Source organism: Ascaphus truei, chromosome 18 (genome assembly GCF_040206685.1).
Source record: "Ascaphus truei isolate aAscTru1 chromosome 18, aAscTru1.hap1, whole genome shotgun sequence".
Taxonomy (NCBI): Eukaryota; Metazoa; Chordata; class Amphibia; order Anura; family Ascaphidae; genus Ascaphus; species Ascaphus truei.
In genome coordinates, this window is record NC_134500.1 from 42,007,450 (window position 1) to 42,025,775 (window position 18,326).

At 47.6% G+C, this 18,326-nt stretch overlaps 2 protein-coding genes across 2 annotated transcripts; one reads left to right on the forward strand and one right to left on the reverse strand.

Moving 5' to 3' along the window:
- Positions 1 to 1,212: 1,212 nt before the first annotated feature.
- LOC142469241 (histone H2B 1.1-like) lies at positions 1,213 to 1,593 on the reverse strand. The gene has a single exon (XM_075576195.1). The coding sequence runs from the start codon at positions 1,591 to 1,593 to the stop codon at positions 1,213 to 1,215; it is 381 nt and encodes a 126-aa protein (XP_075432310.1).
- Positions 1,594 to 1,885: 292 nt separating this feature from the next.
- LOC142469317 (histone H2A type 1-like) lies at positions 1,886 to 2,353 on the forward strand. Its single transcript, XM_075576246.1, has one exon. The coding sequence runs from the start codon at positions 1,921 to 1,923 to the stop codon at positions 2,314 to 2,316; it is 396 nt and encodes a 131-aa protein (XP_075432361.1). The 5' UTR covers positions 1,886 to 1,920; the 3' UTR covers positions 2,317 to 2,353.
- The last annotated feature ends 15,973 nt before the right edge of the window (positions 2,354 to 18,326 follow it).

Here is an 18,326-nt window from a genome sequence, read left to right on the forward strand (position 1 = left end):
GAATACAGGTTATTTCCAAAGCAACACTGCCACCGTGTGGTCTCTGTTTGAATGGCAGATATGAAATGTTTTGGTGCCTTTAGCTTCATTTTGTGAATTGTTTTGCTTCCGAGACCACCAAACCGATGTGTTTTACACATGACATCATGTGTGGTTATATTTATGGCCATACGATAAAAACCGAATGTGATAAATATTTGAGATTTACAGTTCTGACAAATTATCACAAAACCGCTTAAAACTGCTACTGAAATCTGATGGAACAAATGTTGCTTGGTCTTGTTTTTATACTAAAAGTTGCAATCCCTGATAACAGATTGAACATTGTAACAATTAATTAAATGTAACACCTCCCAACCTATTACCAGCTATAACTGATTTCTAAATGAATGTTAAAAATATTTAATCCAATACAAGAATATGAGAACTATCACTTGCTGCTCTCAGTAAAACCTTTTTTTTTTTTTTTTTTAATAAAGTAAACTGAATAAACATGTTCGACAAACGATTAAAAGGCCCACTTTATATATGCCAATAAGTATGCTCGTATCTAACGCTTGCAGCAAACACGGATTGCATTGTCTGTATGTTAACTAACCACAAACTGCACTAGAACATGCCCCATATCAGATGTATTATATACCAAGCAGTGTTAAGGGCATCCTTTAATGCACCATGTGTCTGAGACATGTACATATAATCTGTATTTTAGTGAAGCTCGAAAAATAAATAAGGAAAAATAATCGCATTGTATTAATACCAAATTCCGCTTTGTAAGCACGGATCCAATTCCTAACTGCAGCGTCACCCTGTGGTATGCGGCAGAACTGCAGATTAACTGAATGGGAGTCTCTGCGATTTGTACTTTGTCTGCGGGTCTTCCGCTGGTTAATTGTAACATACAAGTATAGCACACACAGGGCTGGGTAGGAAGCGCTAAAATGCGAAACAGCCATCACATGCTTTGCACACCTTTACAGAAAGTATCACCATGCTATATACTGCAAATCTTTCAGTACAGCTCAGAATGAGAGCTACAAAACAAAAATAATAAGCGTGCATTAAGTGCAATGTACATTAGAACACAATTTGCATGTGATACTGGTCTTTTATCCCGAACAGATTAAATATGAGAATTATAACTTTTATATTGGTAAGGTGGGTGGCTCTTAGAAGAGCCTTTGTGTTTGTAGGTGGGTGATCAGATCAGGGTTACTTGGCGCTGGTGTACTTGGTGACAGCCTTGGTGCCCTCGGACACGGCGTGTTTGGCCAGCTCTCCCGGCAGCAGCAGGCGCACAGCGGTCTGGATCTCCCGGGAAGTGATGGTGGAGCGCTTGTTGTAATGAGCCAGGCGAGACGATTCCCCTGCGATGCGCTCGAAGATGTCGTTCACAAAGGAGTTCATGATGCCCATGGCCTTGGAGGAGATGCCGGTGTCAGGGTGAACCTGTTTCAGCACTTTGTACACATAGATCGCGTAACTTTCCTTCCTGCTCTTCCTACGCTTCTTCCCATCCTTCTTCTGAGTCTTAGTCACGGCTTTCTTAGAGCCCTTCTTGGCCGCTGGCGCAGACTTTGCTGGTTCAGGCATATTGCGCGATGCTTCCTCTCCAAACTGCAGAGAAACTATGTCCAACTCCTCCCCCAGCAGCTCTATTTATAGGCATCGTATGCAAAGGAGCAGCCCAAGTCTTCTGTTCTTCTATTGGCTGATTTTGTCATGTGACATTTTATGACATCATCAGATGTATTGCAACTACGATGATTGGTGGATACAGGATTCTGGAACTGATTGGCTTCTTTCAAAACTGACCAATCACAGGGCAGTGCTGCTGCTCTATAAGTGTATAAATAAGGGCACAGGGGGCGGGGTTTGTTATTTCTCTCGCTGTCACCGCTGCACTGTGACAGATACACGATGTCTGGAAGAGGCAAACAAGGCGGGAAAACTCGCGCTAAGGCCAAGACTCGCTCATCTCGGGCCGGGCTGCAGTTTCCAGTCGGCCGCGTGCACAGACTACTCCGGAAGGGGAATTATGCTCAGCGTGTGGGTGCCGGAGCCCCGGTCTATTTGGCCGCAGTGCTGGAATACCTGACCGCTGAGATCCTGGAGTTGGCCGGTAACGCCGCCCGGGACAATAAGAAGTCCCGCATCATCCCCCGGCACCTGCAGCTCGCTGTGCGGAACGATGAGGAGCTGAACAGGCTGCTCGGAGGGGTTACCATCGCCCAGGGGGGCGTCCTGCCCAACATCCAGGCCGTGCTGCTGCCCAAGAAAACCGAGAGCCATAAACCGGCCAAGAGCAGCAAGTGAGCTTCACCCCGAGACCAGGAGCAGAGACCCCCAGATACCCCACACGGAGGCTCTTTTCAGAGCCACCCACAATATCAAAAAAGCGTTACATTATTTCATATTTGCTGCAGGGAGATAGAAATATATCTCAACACTGATAAGTTGGTTTTAATTGTTAATGCTGTTTTGCTAATGTTAGCTCACTTTATATTTTAAATGGTTAATAGTTAAAGTGCATGTGTGTGAAGGTGTCAGTGCTGTTAAGAGAAGCACCAATGATTTGATTTAACACTGCAGTTGATACACAAAGGAATAGAAGTAATCATTTGGAAACTGATATTGTCTTTCCCTGTAATAAGAGGTTCGGGTTCAGTAAGGCCCAGGGCATGGTTACTGCTTGCTTGCTCTCGCTTGCTGCTGCTTGCCACTGAGCCCCTACAGTCGCAATTAAAGCGGCTTTAGTAGGGGCTCGCGCATGCTTTCCGTTGCTTGCTGAGGCGCGCTTGAACAGAGCCGACAGTGAAATTTTAAATTCACGCGCTGAGTCCGCTCACGTGACGCCTCAGCAACCAATGGAAGGAGAGCAGGGAAATGTGAACGGGGTCTGGCGCCAGCGGAGTGAGTGTACCTTCTGTCCGATCCCTGTGGCTGTCAGCCTGCGGGAGATGGAGGGGGCTTGCGCCGCCGGGGGGGAGCGGGTGATGTTCCTCCATCTGCCCGATCCCTGTGGCTGTCAGCCTGCGGGAGATGGAGGGGGCTTGCGCTGCCGGGGGTGAGCGGGTGATGTGCCTCCATCTGCCCGATCCCTGTGGCTGTCAGCCTGCGGGAGATGGAGGGGGCTTGCGCCGCCGGGGGGGAGCGGGTGATGTTCCTCCATCTGCCCGATCCCTGTGGCTGTCAGCCTGCGGGAGATGGAGGGGGCTTGCGCTGCCGGGGGTGAGCGGGTGATGTGCCTCCATCTGCCCGATCCCTGTGGCTGTCAGCCTGCGGGAGATGGAGGGGGCTTGCGCTGCCGGGGGGTGAGCGGGTGATGTGCCTCCATCTGCCCGATCCCTGTGGCTGTCAGCCTGCGGGAGATGGAGGGGGCTTGCGCTGCCGGGGGGGAGCGGGTGATGTGCCCCCTTCTGCCCCGTGTGTCTGTGTGTGTGTGCATGTATGTGTGTGTGTGCATGTATGTATGTATGTGTGTGTGTGTGTGCATGTGCATGTGCATGCATGTGTGTGTGTGTGTATGTATGTATGTGTGTGTGTGTATGTATGTGTGTGTGTGTGCATGTGTGTGTGTGTGTGCATGTATGTGTGTGTGTCCATGTGTGAGTGTGTGTATGTGTGTGTGTGTGTGTGTACCAGTGTGTATGTGTGCTTGTATGTGTGTATGTGTGTGCATGTGTGTGTGTACCAGTGTGTATGTGTATGTGTGGTGTGTGATGTGTGTGCGCGAATATATTTATCAAAGTTGCACAATGTTAATAAATAATTTACTCTCACATGTCTTTTTTTTAAAAATTTAAATATTATATAATATACACACACACACACACACACACACACACACACACACACACACACACGTTCCCCAGTGACACACAAACACACAGATCACTTCAAAGTGACACACACACACAGTGATACCCGCCTCCCAAGCGCTTGCTGTCTCCTCTGCAAGGACAGCAAAAAGCTCCTGGTAGAGCGAGCGGCAGCAAGCGAGAGCGAGCGGCAGCACCTAAGCGCTTACTTTGTCCAAGGCCTTAGACGTGTAGTCACTGCTATAGATTTGTAACTTGAGGGGGAAATCTGTATTTCATACCATGAAGACACTTCAATATAGAAGTTGCGGTTATTCATTAGAATAAAAGACCTCTTGAAACTATATGCCACACGGTGGCGCTGTTGTGTTACAAACGGTATCTTCATTACTTGCATTGTAAATTCTAAAACCTGTTTTAAAATCGGATACAAATTAGCAAGGCATTAAACTGTATTCTAGTGATATAGATTAATGATATTTAGAGATTACATAAAAATATAAAGACTGGCAAGCCAGAGCAACATTTGTCAGAACAATTAAAAAATGAATTGCATTCAACCAACTGTTGACTAGATAGGTGTATCAAAGACAATACACTAGAGAGTCCCTTTCATAGGCGCACCGCAGACCTTTATGAAATAAACGGTCAGGGGTGGAAATGTATAAAGTGTTCTTTTATTAATTTTAATAGATCGTAGTGTAATTAAAACAGTATATATTGTAGGTTACTATACTGATTAAAAATAGACATCTAAGGTCTATTCAGTATCTACCATGAGTCTCTTTTTGCTCTTCTGGTATTACCCAAAATTATTGTAGTGTGGTCATGGAGGTCAGATCAATGATCGTCTGTTATTCAAAACCCTGTGTCCCTGCCCGAAATCCCAGTATATTTCGTACAGGCAGATGGACAGACACCTGTCTTATGTGCAGTTAGGGGGGCTGTAAATTTGCCAGATAGTATTACACACTTCCCCTTGTAGGTGGGTCAGGTTCTGGGAACAGGAGATCGCAGCTCTATTGTAGCTGTTGGAGGTCCCGGTGTCCCTGTTCACCACCTAGGTGTCTCTTATATGTAGAGAACCAAAGTATGTTCTACATAATGTAAGTAATGCCTGTCAGGTCGAAAGGGGTTTGTCTAGAGTCCCCTTCATAAGCGGGTCAGGTTATGGGCATATATGACCTCTATTTCTTATATATATCAGGACGGGGTTGTGCATCAGGACGCCTTGGTTTATTATAATGGTCTTAGTCAGAGTTAGTGATAATGTAAAGCGGGATGGCGTTCTTAATTCACGCTTATTATTAAGTATACTGACTGCATACACCTATATGTGTGGACAGTGTAGTGTTGCTGACCATTAGTCAATACTCATGGCGTCCATTTTATACTCGTTTTGCAGCGTACATATCCCCTTCCTAGAGTTTTACTACATTTGCGTGAGGGTGGAACAATCGCGCTGCTGTTGTCTAGCTCAAAATGTTCGTATCTAGCAGCCTAACAGGTGTGGATGATTATAGTATGGTTGTCATACGTATTGATGAGCGGGGCGCTTGTCCTAGTGTATCTTTAGTTGTTTAAGGTGAATTCGTATGGATCCCCTCTTGGGGTTAACCGCGCATGTGCGAAAGCGGAGCTATTGGCAGCGCATAGGTCCTGGTTATCACCTCATTCGGACTGCGCATGTGTCAGGAATTGTTGCCTGTGCCTAGGGCTAACCCTTGCAATATTTTACTCTGTTATATTTAGGTAAGTAAGAGGTAGGTCGCGTTATGTATTTAGGCTATGATAGACGTTATGACACAGTTAGAGCATGACTGCATGTATTAAGGAACATATATCCCACGTAATGTTCTTCGGGTTATATCAGACTGCGCATGCGTCAGAAAAACGGAGCTGTGTAGTCACCTGTACTTTAGATTTGTATTTGTAAAGTTTTACTATAGTACTTATAGGTGAACAGGAGCCGGATGGCCTCATACAGTATGTTTAAGCTCATTTAGGTTTTGTGACACAGTTCGAATATTTGCTGCGTTAGCGCAAGATAGGGAAGTTCCCCACGTAATGTTCTTCGTGGTGAATCAGACTGCGCATGTGTCAGAAAACGGAGCCGTGTAGCCACCTGTATTGTGCTTTGGATTCGCTGTTGTAAACTTTTACTATAGTACTTATAGGTGAACAAGAGCCGGGTGGCCTCATATGTTTAACCTCATTGGTTTTTGTGACACAGTTCGAATATATGCTGCGTTAGCGCAAGATAGGGTAGTTTCCCACGTTATATTATAGATATCCCGATCGTGGGGAGATTGGTCAAATTGTAGGTTACAATTACAGGTGGACGCCATCACTGACTGTGACGGCGTGGGACCGGAGAGACCATTTATACAGTTGGCGATACCGGGTGCCGGAGCAGCCGCAGGTACCACAGACAAAAAGTGCTAATCCTGATCGGAACCTTGTTCTGGGCGCCCTTGTCAGGGGAGACCAGGAACTTTTAACACCATTTATATATTACCAGGATCATACATTAGGCAAAACATTATAGTAAAAACAAAGTGTAATATATTTAGGTAAATCCACATACAACAAGAAGAATTACACAAGAAATGGTTACAAATACACTTACTGGGGGTCCGGGGGAAACATCTAGGCTTTCCTAGGTGCAGGGCGCCCACTAGGATGAGCTTACCCTGACCGGGATATACACCCGGTTATCCTTGTCCTCTTTTCGTCTTGCAATCCCAGCCGTGAACTTGGTCCTCGAGTCTGACTTAGTCTCAGGAGGGCAAACTTTTCAGGCTTCAAAACGAATCTGGTTGCTCTGCTATTTTGAACAGAGCAATTTTGAAAAGCCCACCTTAGCTATATCGACACAAGTCACTAGATGGTCTCTGTCACAGGAGAACAGGTATTTACCCCTTTATACCGGGATCCTTCACTGAGCAAAACAAGATAGTAAAATAAATTGTCATTTATTCCATAGAAACAGACGTACACACAGTGGATTACAAAATACAGAAGAAAACAAAGTTACGGGGGTATGGGCTACAAAACTAGACTTTCCTATGTAAAATAGAACAGAAAACAAAGTATTTAGGTTGACCGGGACTTGGCGCGAAATGTCCTGGAACTCAAATTGGCATGAAGTTCCAGACGCTTCCACTCTCTTTCCTCCGGAGAAGCCGAAATTCCTTGACTGGGAGTTAGCACCAAACGTCCTGGAACTGTTTTCGGCTTGCAATCCCAGCCATGACTGCTACATTCTCCTCTAAGAACTTGGCCCCGAAAAGGGGGGCTTAGAAAATATTTTGACTTGAAATGTCTGAATCCGTCTCTCTGCTATATCTCCAAGAGCATATTTTGGTTGTTTCAAATTTACTGCTGCTGGGGTCACAAAAAACACAAAACACACACAGCGCACCGGGGACTAGTTACCAAACATAACAGATGATAGACACAAAAATGTGAAAAGAGGATCTGTTAAGTATTAAAAAGGTACTTTTAATAAATGAAGAACAATCTAATAGACAACACATCATAATAATAATAATAATAATAGTAATATTAATAATAATAATAATAGTAATAATAATAAGAATACTGCCCTAAAATAGGAGCAAGCACTCACACAAATACCATATGAATGGAAACCCTGAGGTTACACACAGACCCTTGATGCAATACTGAGCTGCACATTACATGAACAGACACAGACGCTGGGCTAAGGACTGAAATGGGGGAGGCAGCACTCACCAGAGTTGCGCAAACTGGAACAACATGCAGGAGCAAAAGCGTTCCTGACAGCCCCAGCCGTGGAAATGATACAAACAGCCCGCACTTCCTGGTATGCAGCTACTGCCTAAGCCAATCAGCGCAGCGCGTAAGAGTGACCTCTCGTGACCTCTGACAAAGCACGTGGGTGCGAAACGCTTGCTGTAGGAAAAAGATCGGGAACTCACCAGAGAAAAGAATTAAAAGGTCTTTATTATCCTACAAAAAATAGAGACAGATCTATTCTTGTATGTTCCCTATTCTTATCTGCACAATCCTGGCTTTAACTTTGCCCACACAATAAAAACCCTCACAGCTTTTGGACATACTGTAGCTGGAGCACCTCCTAAACCCCTATACCTGGTTCAGGGTGACTTGGGCATGGTCTGGGCACCCCACCTTATGCTAGGGACCCCGGGACATTCTGGGGGTACCTTGATTCATCATGCCCCTTTAACTTTTCCAGTTTGTGCTGAAGCAGGGAACCCTGGGGGTGAGTCGCAAGAACATTTCCAGGGTTTGCCAGAGCACTGTGCTTCAATGTGCCTGAGAATATTACCTGATTCCTGGTTACATCTTTGGGGTATCCCATAACTCGGGATTCTCGCTAAATAGCAACAATCTTTGAAAATGATTGAAGTTTATCCGCAAAACCCACCCTCAAACTCCCAGCCTCGCTCGCTCTGATGCCCAGCACCCCTGGAAAGGCAAAATACAAAAAATACTGAATTGTCATAATTTATACAGTGTCAAAGATGCATACATGGCAATTGGGTAAAAGAGCTGACACTAGGATCTTTACACATGGAGCAGAGGTAACCAAGTTGTCTTAAACTTTATTATTGAGCCTGGTTACCCCCTCACCATCACACAGGATACCCACTTGGAGGAGCTTACCCTGATCGGGATATACACCCAGTTATCCTGGTCCTCTTTTCGGCTTAAAATCCCAGCTGTGACCACTACGTTCAATTCTCAGAACTTGGTCCTCGCGTTTGTGAGGAAGACTTTCCCAGCTTCCAAACTAAGCCGGTTGCTCTGCTATTTCGAACAGAGCGATTTTGAAAAGCCCACCTTTTCAAAATTGCATGCGCGATGGGAGCGGAGATGGTGGCATCGTTTGAATGCTCCGCTAACCGCCGGCAAAATAATTAATAAAACATACAATTTACGAACTCAGTTGGGAAACACTTATATACAGCAGGATAGAAGAACATATAGAGATGACGACGACAAGGCAAAAGAATAAAAGGAAGGTGGACGTGCAGCATATTTTGCGGGAGCCGGCAAGGCACGAGAGGAAGAGAATATGGCGGTCTCCGATACAGACTCTGCAGCAGAGACAGAGGGAGCCTTGGCAGAGCAACCAGGGACCATTAAAAGAGAAATAGCTCAGCTCTTAGCAGACCTAAAAACCTTCTTTCGGGGGGAGGTTGAAAACTTGCGCAAGGACATCTGGAGCATTGGCACACGCACTACGAGCTGGCGGAAAAAATGGAGGCAAGCACAAGGTGCCTGAGGGAAGCCGGCGCCAAGATAGGGGCACTAGAAAAGAGAGTGGCCGAGCTAGAGGAGAGGCATGAAGACAGTGAAAAACCGGGACCGGCGCAATAATTTACGCATAAGGGGGATCCCGGAGGAAATTCTAGACGTGGAGGATTTGCTTAGCCGGAGGATGAACTCTATAATGCCAGCAAGTCAGAGGCAGAACTGAGCATGGACAGGTGCCACAGAGCCCTGCGGTCCGAGCCTCTGTCAAATAACCCCCCACGCGATGTGATCCTCCATCTTCATCACTATAGGACAAAGGAGGAGATCTGTAAAATTACCAGAACAACCCCCCCCCCCGGTTTCCTTTGACGGAATCAAAATGGCCATATTCTAGGACATTTCTCTGATAACTCTGGCGAGACGGAGAGCCCTACAGCCAATTACAAGGCTGTTGAGGGACAGGGACATTAGGTACTGGTGGGCCTTCCCATTCGCCCTGCTTGTGATAAAGAATGGCTGGCCCCCATACACTTAAACACATCTCAGAGGCAGAGGCGTTCCTCAAGAAGATTGGCATCGCCGAAAAAAACCACTTACCCAGAGGTCCCGGAGGAGTGTCCTTCTCAGTCGAGGGACTGGAAGACTGTGAGCACGTCAGCCGGGAAGCGGAAAGAGAAGGCGGGGGAGCAGATCCCAAGTGCCAATTAAGCCTTAAAGGGCCAGCCTCGTGCTGCCGGGCTGCAAATAAATAAAGAGGCTTTTTCAGCACACTTTCCCCCCACTCCAACTATATTCCTGAGTCCCAATACCTAGCACAAAGAGCCCACTGGGCCCAGTGCAGCTCTCGAGGTGGCCCTAAATAGAGGGAGAGGACCAAAAATATCAAGGAATAGGGGGTCGGCCCCCCAGAGGAATGGAAAAAAAAACTGAAATAAACAAATAAATAAAAGAAGCAAGGAAATACAAAAAAGTACATATGTAAATGACAATGACACCTCAGAAATGAGGGGGCTTGGGGCGTGTCCGGCACGCCAAAGAACATGGACGTGTGAGAGCTGAGCTCCACAGGCCCCCAACATATAACCACACTCACAAATACCCTTCAATTCACCCTTCGACCCTAAACAAACAAAAAAAAAAAACTACCTCCTACCACATAAGCACCCTGCGATGACTACCAAACAAAGAGCGACGCCGGGCCAGGGCGCAATCAATTTCTTCCCGCAATCTCAGCGGAGCTCGGATCCCTCGCCGAAAAATCAAGATGGCGCCGGGCCAAGTACTGCACGAGGCCCTAAACAGCAGGCCGCGGCTAAGGAGCAGAGAGAGCCAGCGCAAACCCCGGAGTCTCTCCCCACGAGGAATTTATGCGTGACCTGATGTCAGGCATGCTGGATGAGCTACATGTCTCTATCCAACGAGACCTGAAAGCAGCCGTCACGGAATTGAGGCTGGAGATAGCGGGTCTCGCGGATCGAACGACGGCGCTGGAAACGAAAATGGAGGATTCCCTCCAAACGCAAACGACCACTGATAATGAGCTATACAGACTGGGCATGGAGATCAGCTTCTTAAAAGATAGTCTGGAAGATCAAGAAAACCGTGAGAGAAGGCAAAACCTGAGGATCCGCGGTATCCCTGAGACAATCATGCCAGATCAACTCCAGGCATACCTCCGTGGGCTCTTCACAACGCTATGTGCAGACCTGGACCCGAGGGACCTCGAGATGGACAGAGCCCATCGTGCCCTCGGGCCCAGATCAGATGACCCGCACAAATCCAGAGACACCATAGTCAGGCTGCATCATTATCTCACCAAAGAGAGGTTGATGTCAGCCTGCAGGAAGGCTAACCCCCTTGTATACCGCGACGACAACCTACAGATTTACAATGATCTGGCTAAACAAACCATCAATAAAAGAATGGAGCTTAAACCCCTGACCACCCTCCTCAGGGAAAACGAGATTAAGTATAAATGGGGGTTTCCATTTAAACTGATTGTCGTCAGGAATGGAAGGACCCACATTGTCAGACACCCCACAGAGATGACAAGAATGGCAAAGGCAGTGGGACTATCCCCCCCTCCATCGTGGAGCGCTGACCCACAGGATAACCAAGACCAAGAGAACAAAGGTCCTGCAGTAAGGGCATCCGAGCGCCTGGCAGGCCGCAGAAACAGAAAATAAAACCTTAAAAACAAACATTTCTGCTTTCCCAGTTCGAGTACTGCACTGTCACGTTGCACCGCATGAGGTCCCTCACGCAAGCTCCCTGCACAGAAGCTGGAACAACCCTGGAGCAGCACAACGAGGAACACACCGCACAAACCAGAAGAGGGCGCCATCCCAGCCTGGAATTGCGAGCCGAGGAGACCGACTGTGGATCCAGAATGACCAGCACAGAGCGCCGATCACGTGTCCAGGAGGAGCCAACTAAGGGACCGGCACAAAGCTTACCAGCTGAGTCGCAGTAAAGCGACCCTTTGGGTGGGGGGGAGGGGCTGGGCGTCGTGGGTGGGGGAGGGAAAGGACTCATTTATGGAGATCAGACGGATGGAAACCCTCCACGGATTCCCTTGCCTGTGCCGCCCCCCTCCCCCCCTCATTAATCCCTGGGCTGCAACAGCCGGCGACCCAGAGTGCTTGGTCACTCACAAAGCTTGCATCCTGATCCACCTCAGGCACGAGATCGGGCCCCCCCTCCACCAACAGAAAACTGTAAGTACATTTTTGCTACGAGTGGGGCCTCTCAGCATACGGGAATAAAACCTGTCTGCGCTGGTGACCTCTGAGCCCCCACAAATACACTCCAGGCCAGACATGCGCACAGCAACAAAAAGTGACAAGTGCTTACCTTCATCCCTAAAAGGTTTAAAGTTTAAAGTTAGTAGGAGGTATTAATAAAGCTGCCCCTACCCCATCCTAACCCTTCTATTCCCTGCTCACCCTCCCTCCACTCGCTCCCTAGCGTTTTCCCCTCCTCATCCCCACCCCCCTCTTTCCCCGCCCCCTAGCTTCCCTAACCCCTCCCCGTCCCCCCCCTCTGCTTCCCTTACCCCTTCCCCAGCCATTCCTTACTAGCCCAAAAGAGAACCCTCTTAAACTCAATAATCCTGGAACCCACCGCCAACTAGGACGGCGCCAACCAGCAGACTGAGCACAGAATGAACCCAAAGAAGCTCTAACCAGAGCCACTGGTCTCAGAGAGACTCACTGTAACCTGCACAATGTTGACCCAATTTGTAATCACATACACACGTCGTGGACTATACATAAGGCAGCAGCTGCACCAATATAAATGTCCCCACTGGTAGTCTGCCATACAAACTGTGGATTCCTCCCCCCCCCCTCCCCCTCCCTTCCCTCGCCATCCCCCCCTCCCCCCTCTCCCTTCCTCCCTCCCCACTCCCACTTCCACCCCCCCTTTTTCCCCCTCCTCCCCCCCCCCTCTCCACCCCCCCTCCCCTCCACCCCCCTCTTCACCCCCCCCTCCCCCCCTCCCCCCTATCCCCCCGCCCCCCTCTCCCCCTGCCCGCTCCCCCCTCTCCCCCCCACCCCCTCCTCCCCCCTCTCCCCTCTGCCCCCCTCTCCCCCCCTCCCCCTTCCGTCCGTCCCCCCTTTCCCCCCTCCGCCCCCCCCCCCTCTCCCCACTGCCCCCCCCCCCACCACCCCCACCACCCTCCCCAGGACCACTCCCCCCTTCCCCTCCCCAATTAGACACGAAATCCAGCTGGCAATCCCCCCCCCCCCGTAATCACGGGTACCCAGTGCCCCCCCTCCCCCCCCTTCCAACCCCAACCCTTGAAATGGGTCCAACCTAAACATTACTATCGGGGAATCAAAAGGGACTCAGTACACAGCCACAGGTTTATCTCAAATGTGACCCAGTGCGCTCACACTCATGAGACACATGTAAAGTCTAAATGCCTATCCGATAGGCCCCTGAATGCCCGCGCATAGATATCGCATGGCAACAAGTGGTGTAAAATGTATTATGACTCGGTTTGAGCATGCCTCAGTAGAGATCAATGTGTGCTGGGCCCGAACTTGCCCAAAGGTAATCATTATGTGACAAATATGCAATTCCGTAAATATCTACAAGGTACAGATCACCAACCCAAAGATAACACAACACTTAGTAATACACTATTTAACCACCACATTCAACTCAATAACACACCCAGTTATGTGTCAGGAACCAAACCACAGCCAACACATAACTCAAGCACACCTTGCTCTACACTCCGATTACCTCTAAGAAGTGCAAATTAGATATATGCTGACCAACATTGCACCGAACACGGACTCTGACCCTCTTGACACATTCGGAGCGTCTCCCAAAAGGCCTACGCCTCGGATGAGGCAAAGCCAGAAGAACTCTGTATTACAAAATGTATAACTAAAACGATGTTCCCCGTACCTATGTTAACTAATGTTATCACAATGTGTACCATGTCTTATCAGTTTGCAAAAGATGTTATAACAGTACCATATAACTCACGGCTGCTCAACTACAGACCCTGATCTACATTTTTCTTTCTCCCCTCCTACCTGCTCCCCCCCCTCCTTCCTTCCCTACCCCCGCCCACCTCGTTCCTTACCTCCCTGCCAACCACTCCCCTCCCATCCCCCTCTGCCCATCCCTTCCCCCCCCACCCAATACCAATCCCCCCCTCCCGCTGTAGCCCCACCTCCACCCCCCCCCCTTTTCCCATACACCTACCTGTAACCAAAGGTTGAAGGGTCGAAGGGTCACACAAGCAACAGAGGGCCAGGACCTCACTGTTGCACCCCTGACCTCGGGCCCCGGACCCACCCCAGAACGGGTAAACCTACCCGAATGCCGGTCTCTCGGAGACAAGGCAAAACCACATTTAGACCTTTTCAAGGCCTACTCTCACTTCTCCTTTATCTGCTGACCCTGTCCCGGCAGATCTATCCCCCCCCCCCTCTCCCCTCCCCCAACCACCCCCTCTCGCCTGAGCAGCCCGACTATAGGCCCTCAAAGACTGTCACAGAAGCCATACCCCCTACTTTAAAAAACTGCACTCCCGTGCACATCATCTCACCCAAAAATGGGAGCAGGGTCTCAGCTAGTGGGAAAGCTGAGACCTCAAGCTCACGCACCATAAATTTAAAGCATTAAAATGGCAACGTCAGCCCCGATTAGAGTCAGATCTCTAAACGTAAAAGGACTGCAAAATCATAGAAAGCGACGACTGGCCCTCCAGGACATGAAAAAAACAGGGGGGGACATTATATTCCTACAGGAGACCCACTTCACATCCCAGGACCCCCCAAATTTATTCAAAAAAAATTTCCCAACAAGCTTTTTTGCTTCATTCAGCAGTAAGAAAAGGGGTGTAGCTATCCTGATCAGACAAGGCACCCCATTCAATCATATCAAAACAACAGCGGACCCAGAGGGTAGATTTCTAGTGGTGTATGGCTCTTTAGCGGGCTCGACAATTGCCCTGATCAATGTATACGCCCCAAACGAAAACCAAATTGAATTCCTATAGACTGTTCTCGAGGGCGTCGACCCGGGATATCTATCCTCGATGATAGTGGGAGGAGACCTAAATATGGTGCTAAACCCCACCGAGGATAGATCAACCACGATGGGACCCCCCTGCACAACCCACTCCCAGATCAAGGGGAAAAGGTTTAGGGGAATTCTAAACGAATTTTCATTAGTGGACATATGGAGATCCCAGCATCAGGGCCAGAGAGACTATACTTTTTACTCAGCTCCTCACCAGACTTATTCTCGAATAGATTATTTCCTGACCACAAAAAACGTACTGGCGGCAACCACTGATTCAGACATTGGCTCTATCACCTGGTCGGATCACGCCCCAATCACCTTGACATTATCACTCCCCTTTGAAAAAAAACAAATTACTCTTGGAGACTTAACGATTCGCTATTAAATCACCCAGAGATAGAAAGGGAAATAAGAGCCTCACTTAAGGACTATTTCTTTTTCAACACAGGTACAGTTTCCTCTCCAGCAATCCTATGGGAAGCCCATAAGGCAAACATCAGAGGGAAAATCATCTCCATCGCCTCCCATAGGAAAAAAGCCCGCCTAATACAAATCAAGGAACTAACCGATAACATTAAAACAATAGAGCAAGCCCATAAGGCAGACCCTACAAAAAAACTATATAAACAATTGCTTGCAGCCAGATCAAAACTTAGGCAAATTCAGCTGGAGGATGTGGAAAAGGCCCTTAAATGGACAAACCAACTGTACTAAGACAAAGGGAACAAGGCTGACAGACTCTTAGCAAGTAAACTAAGAGGGGTGCAAAAGGGATCCCAAATAACAGCTATCAAAAGTAAATCTGGTGAGATACAATATAGTGAGAATAAAATCGCAGAAGAATTCACTAAATACTACACGGAGTTATATAACCTCAGATCCAAAAATGACCGCTCTCCACCAATAACCATAGAAAATATAACACAATATCTGAATAAATGCCAACTCCCCACCTTAACGGAGGAGGAAAACACAGTCCTCAATGCTGAGATTACAAAAGAGGAACTGGAAATGGCGGTCAAATCATTAAAGATCACCAAGTCTCCCGGCCCTGACGGTTTCACCAATGTTTACTATAAAAGATTCCTGCCCACACTATCCAAACATCTTCTAGCTACATTTAACCATTTCTTGGAAGGGAATCAGATTCCCACATCAATGTCTCTAGCTAATCTGGCCATTATTCACAAGGACGGCAGAGACCCGATGCAGTGTGGAAGCTATCGTCCAATCTCCCTACTTAACAGTGATCTCAAACTATATAGTAAAATTCTGGCTAACAGATTAAATCCCATCTTACCGAGGCTCATAAATATAGATCATTCGTAATGGGCAGACAAGCCTCAGATAATACTCGGAAGATAATCAACATAATTGAGCATGTCCACCTCTCGGGGACCAAAGCACTTTTATTAAGCCTAGACGCAGAGAAGGCGTTCGATAGGATAAACTGGCAATTCCTGGACCAAACCATGCGTAAATTCGGCTTCAAAGACGCATACCTAGAGGGGGTCCGTAGATTATACCACAACCCATCAGCAACGGTAAAACTACCTGGCGGCAATAACCAGAGGTTCGAGATTACAAATGGTACTCGACAGGGGTGCCCCTTATCTCCTCTCCTCTTTGCACTAACCATAGAACCGCTGGCATCAGCAATAAGGCTCAATAGAGACATCCAGGGAATAGAAATTGGACAAAGGCAGCACAAAATATCCCTATTTGCTGATGATGTCATACTAACCCTCTCCAAACCTCAAATCTCCCTACCCAACCTTCATAAAGAACTCCATGAATTTGGACAAATTTCAGGATATAAAATAAACCAAGACAAATCGGAGGCCCTGAATCTAAGCCTGCCAGAGCCAGAGGTGAAACTCCTCAAATTAAATTTTGACTATCGTTGGAGCTCCTCCTGTATCAAATACTTGGGAGTTAAGATATCGAGGACTTACCAAACTCTTTACCAACATAACTATCCGGCACTGTTCAAAAAAATCAAACAAGATCTAAATAAATGGGGAGGATACCAAATATCATGGATCGGGAGGATGGTCTCGGTTAAAATGAACATACTCCCTAGATTGCTATATTACTTCCAGACACTCCCGGTCCCCATCCCTGGCTCAGAATTAAAGAATATTCAAAAATCAATTTTCCACTTTATTTGGCAAGGTAAAAAACCTAGAGTCGCCAAAACGGTTCTTCTGGCCCCAAGGGGGAGAGGAGGGCTAGGAGTCCCAGACGTGTCAAGATACTACCTGGCCGCACAACTGCGACAGGCCCGAAACAATGCTGTTGGCTAGGTATAGAAACACATTATGCCGGGACGCCCTCACTGCCAGCTTGCCTTTGGTCCATGAGTAAGGAAGACATGCCAAGTAACAAATTCCAATTAGGCCCAATGAGACACACCTGGGAAATTTGGACGAAATGCAGATATAAATTTAAGCTCATGTCACCTCACTCCCAATTTACACCAATCCACAAAAACCCAAAATTCCCACCTGGATGTGAGCCCAGACAATTTGACACCAAAAATATCAGAGCAATTGTTGACCTCCTGAGCTTTGGGCAGTTCCTGAGTTTTCAAAATCTACGGACCAAATATGAACTAAGAGACCTAAACGTCTTCAAATACCTACAAATTCGGCACTTCACTCAAACACTATCCCCAACGTTGGAATTTCCCCCTCTCACTGGCTTTGAAAGGCTCTGCAGAGAGCCCGGCCATCAGAAAGGTCTTATAACGCAAATATGTGCAGAGCTTGAGAAAGCCTCAGAAGCTCCGACGCACGACTATATGCTGCATTGGGCAGCAGAATTGGACATTGTTATAGACCGAGAGGATTGGGAAAGTATTTGGGAAACAGCCTCAGGAACTTCCATATGCACCACAATAAAAGAGAATATTTATAAAATCCTGATTCGCTGGTATCTTACCCCAGCCAAAATTAGCCAAATCTACCCACTGGCCTCCGACCTATGCTGGAGAGGCTGCGGTCAACGGGGGGACATGGCCCACATCTGGTGGTCATGTCCAGAAATTCAAAAATACTGGGAAACTATACATAATCTTATAAAAGAGGTCACAGACCTCACAATCCCAATTGAACCGCTGACCTACCTTTTGGCCAGGCCCTTAGAGACACTAGACCGACCAACAGGCAAATTAATCTCCCTTATTCTCACGGCGGCCAGATGTGCGGTGGCAGCCGCCTGGAAGAAGGTGTCTCCCCCCTCCAGACAGACGGTGATAAACAGAATCAATGATGTAAAAGACATGGAGAGACTGTCTGCATTTGTGAAAAGGTCCACTACCACCTTCAACAAAACTTGGGATCCGTGGTACACACGTATGACCCAGACCAATAGAACTAATACATAAATACAGCCCTGGAGGCCATCATAGGAGATGGCAAGTGTTTGGGCGGATCAGGACGAGGGGGTGATACACCCGCTCCCACCCCTCCCCCCCCCCCCTCCTCCCCCCTCTCTTCTTTCTCTTTCATCTTCTTTCTGTTTCAACTCCATGCTACCCCGATTGACCCCGGAGGAACAGGGGGACGTGGAGTCTCTTTCTTTCAAAATGTTAAAAACTGTATTAGGCCACACATGATCTGTTTTAACAAATTTGTTAACAATTATTATTGCCTAATAAAAAAATTTGGTAAAAAAAAAAAAAAAAAGGGC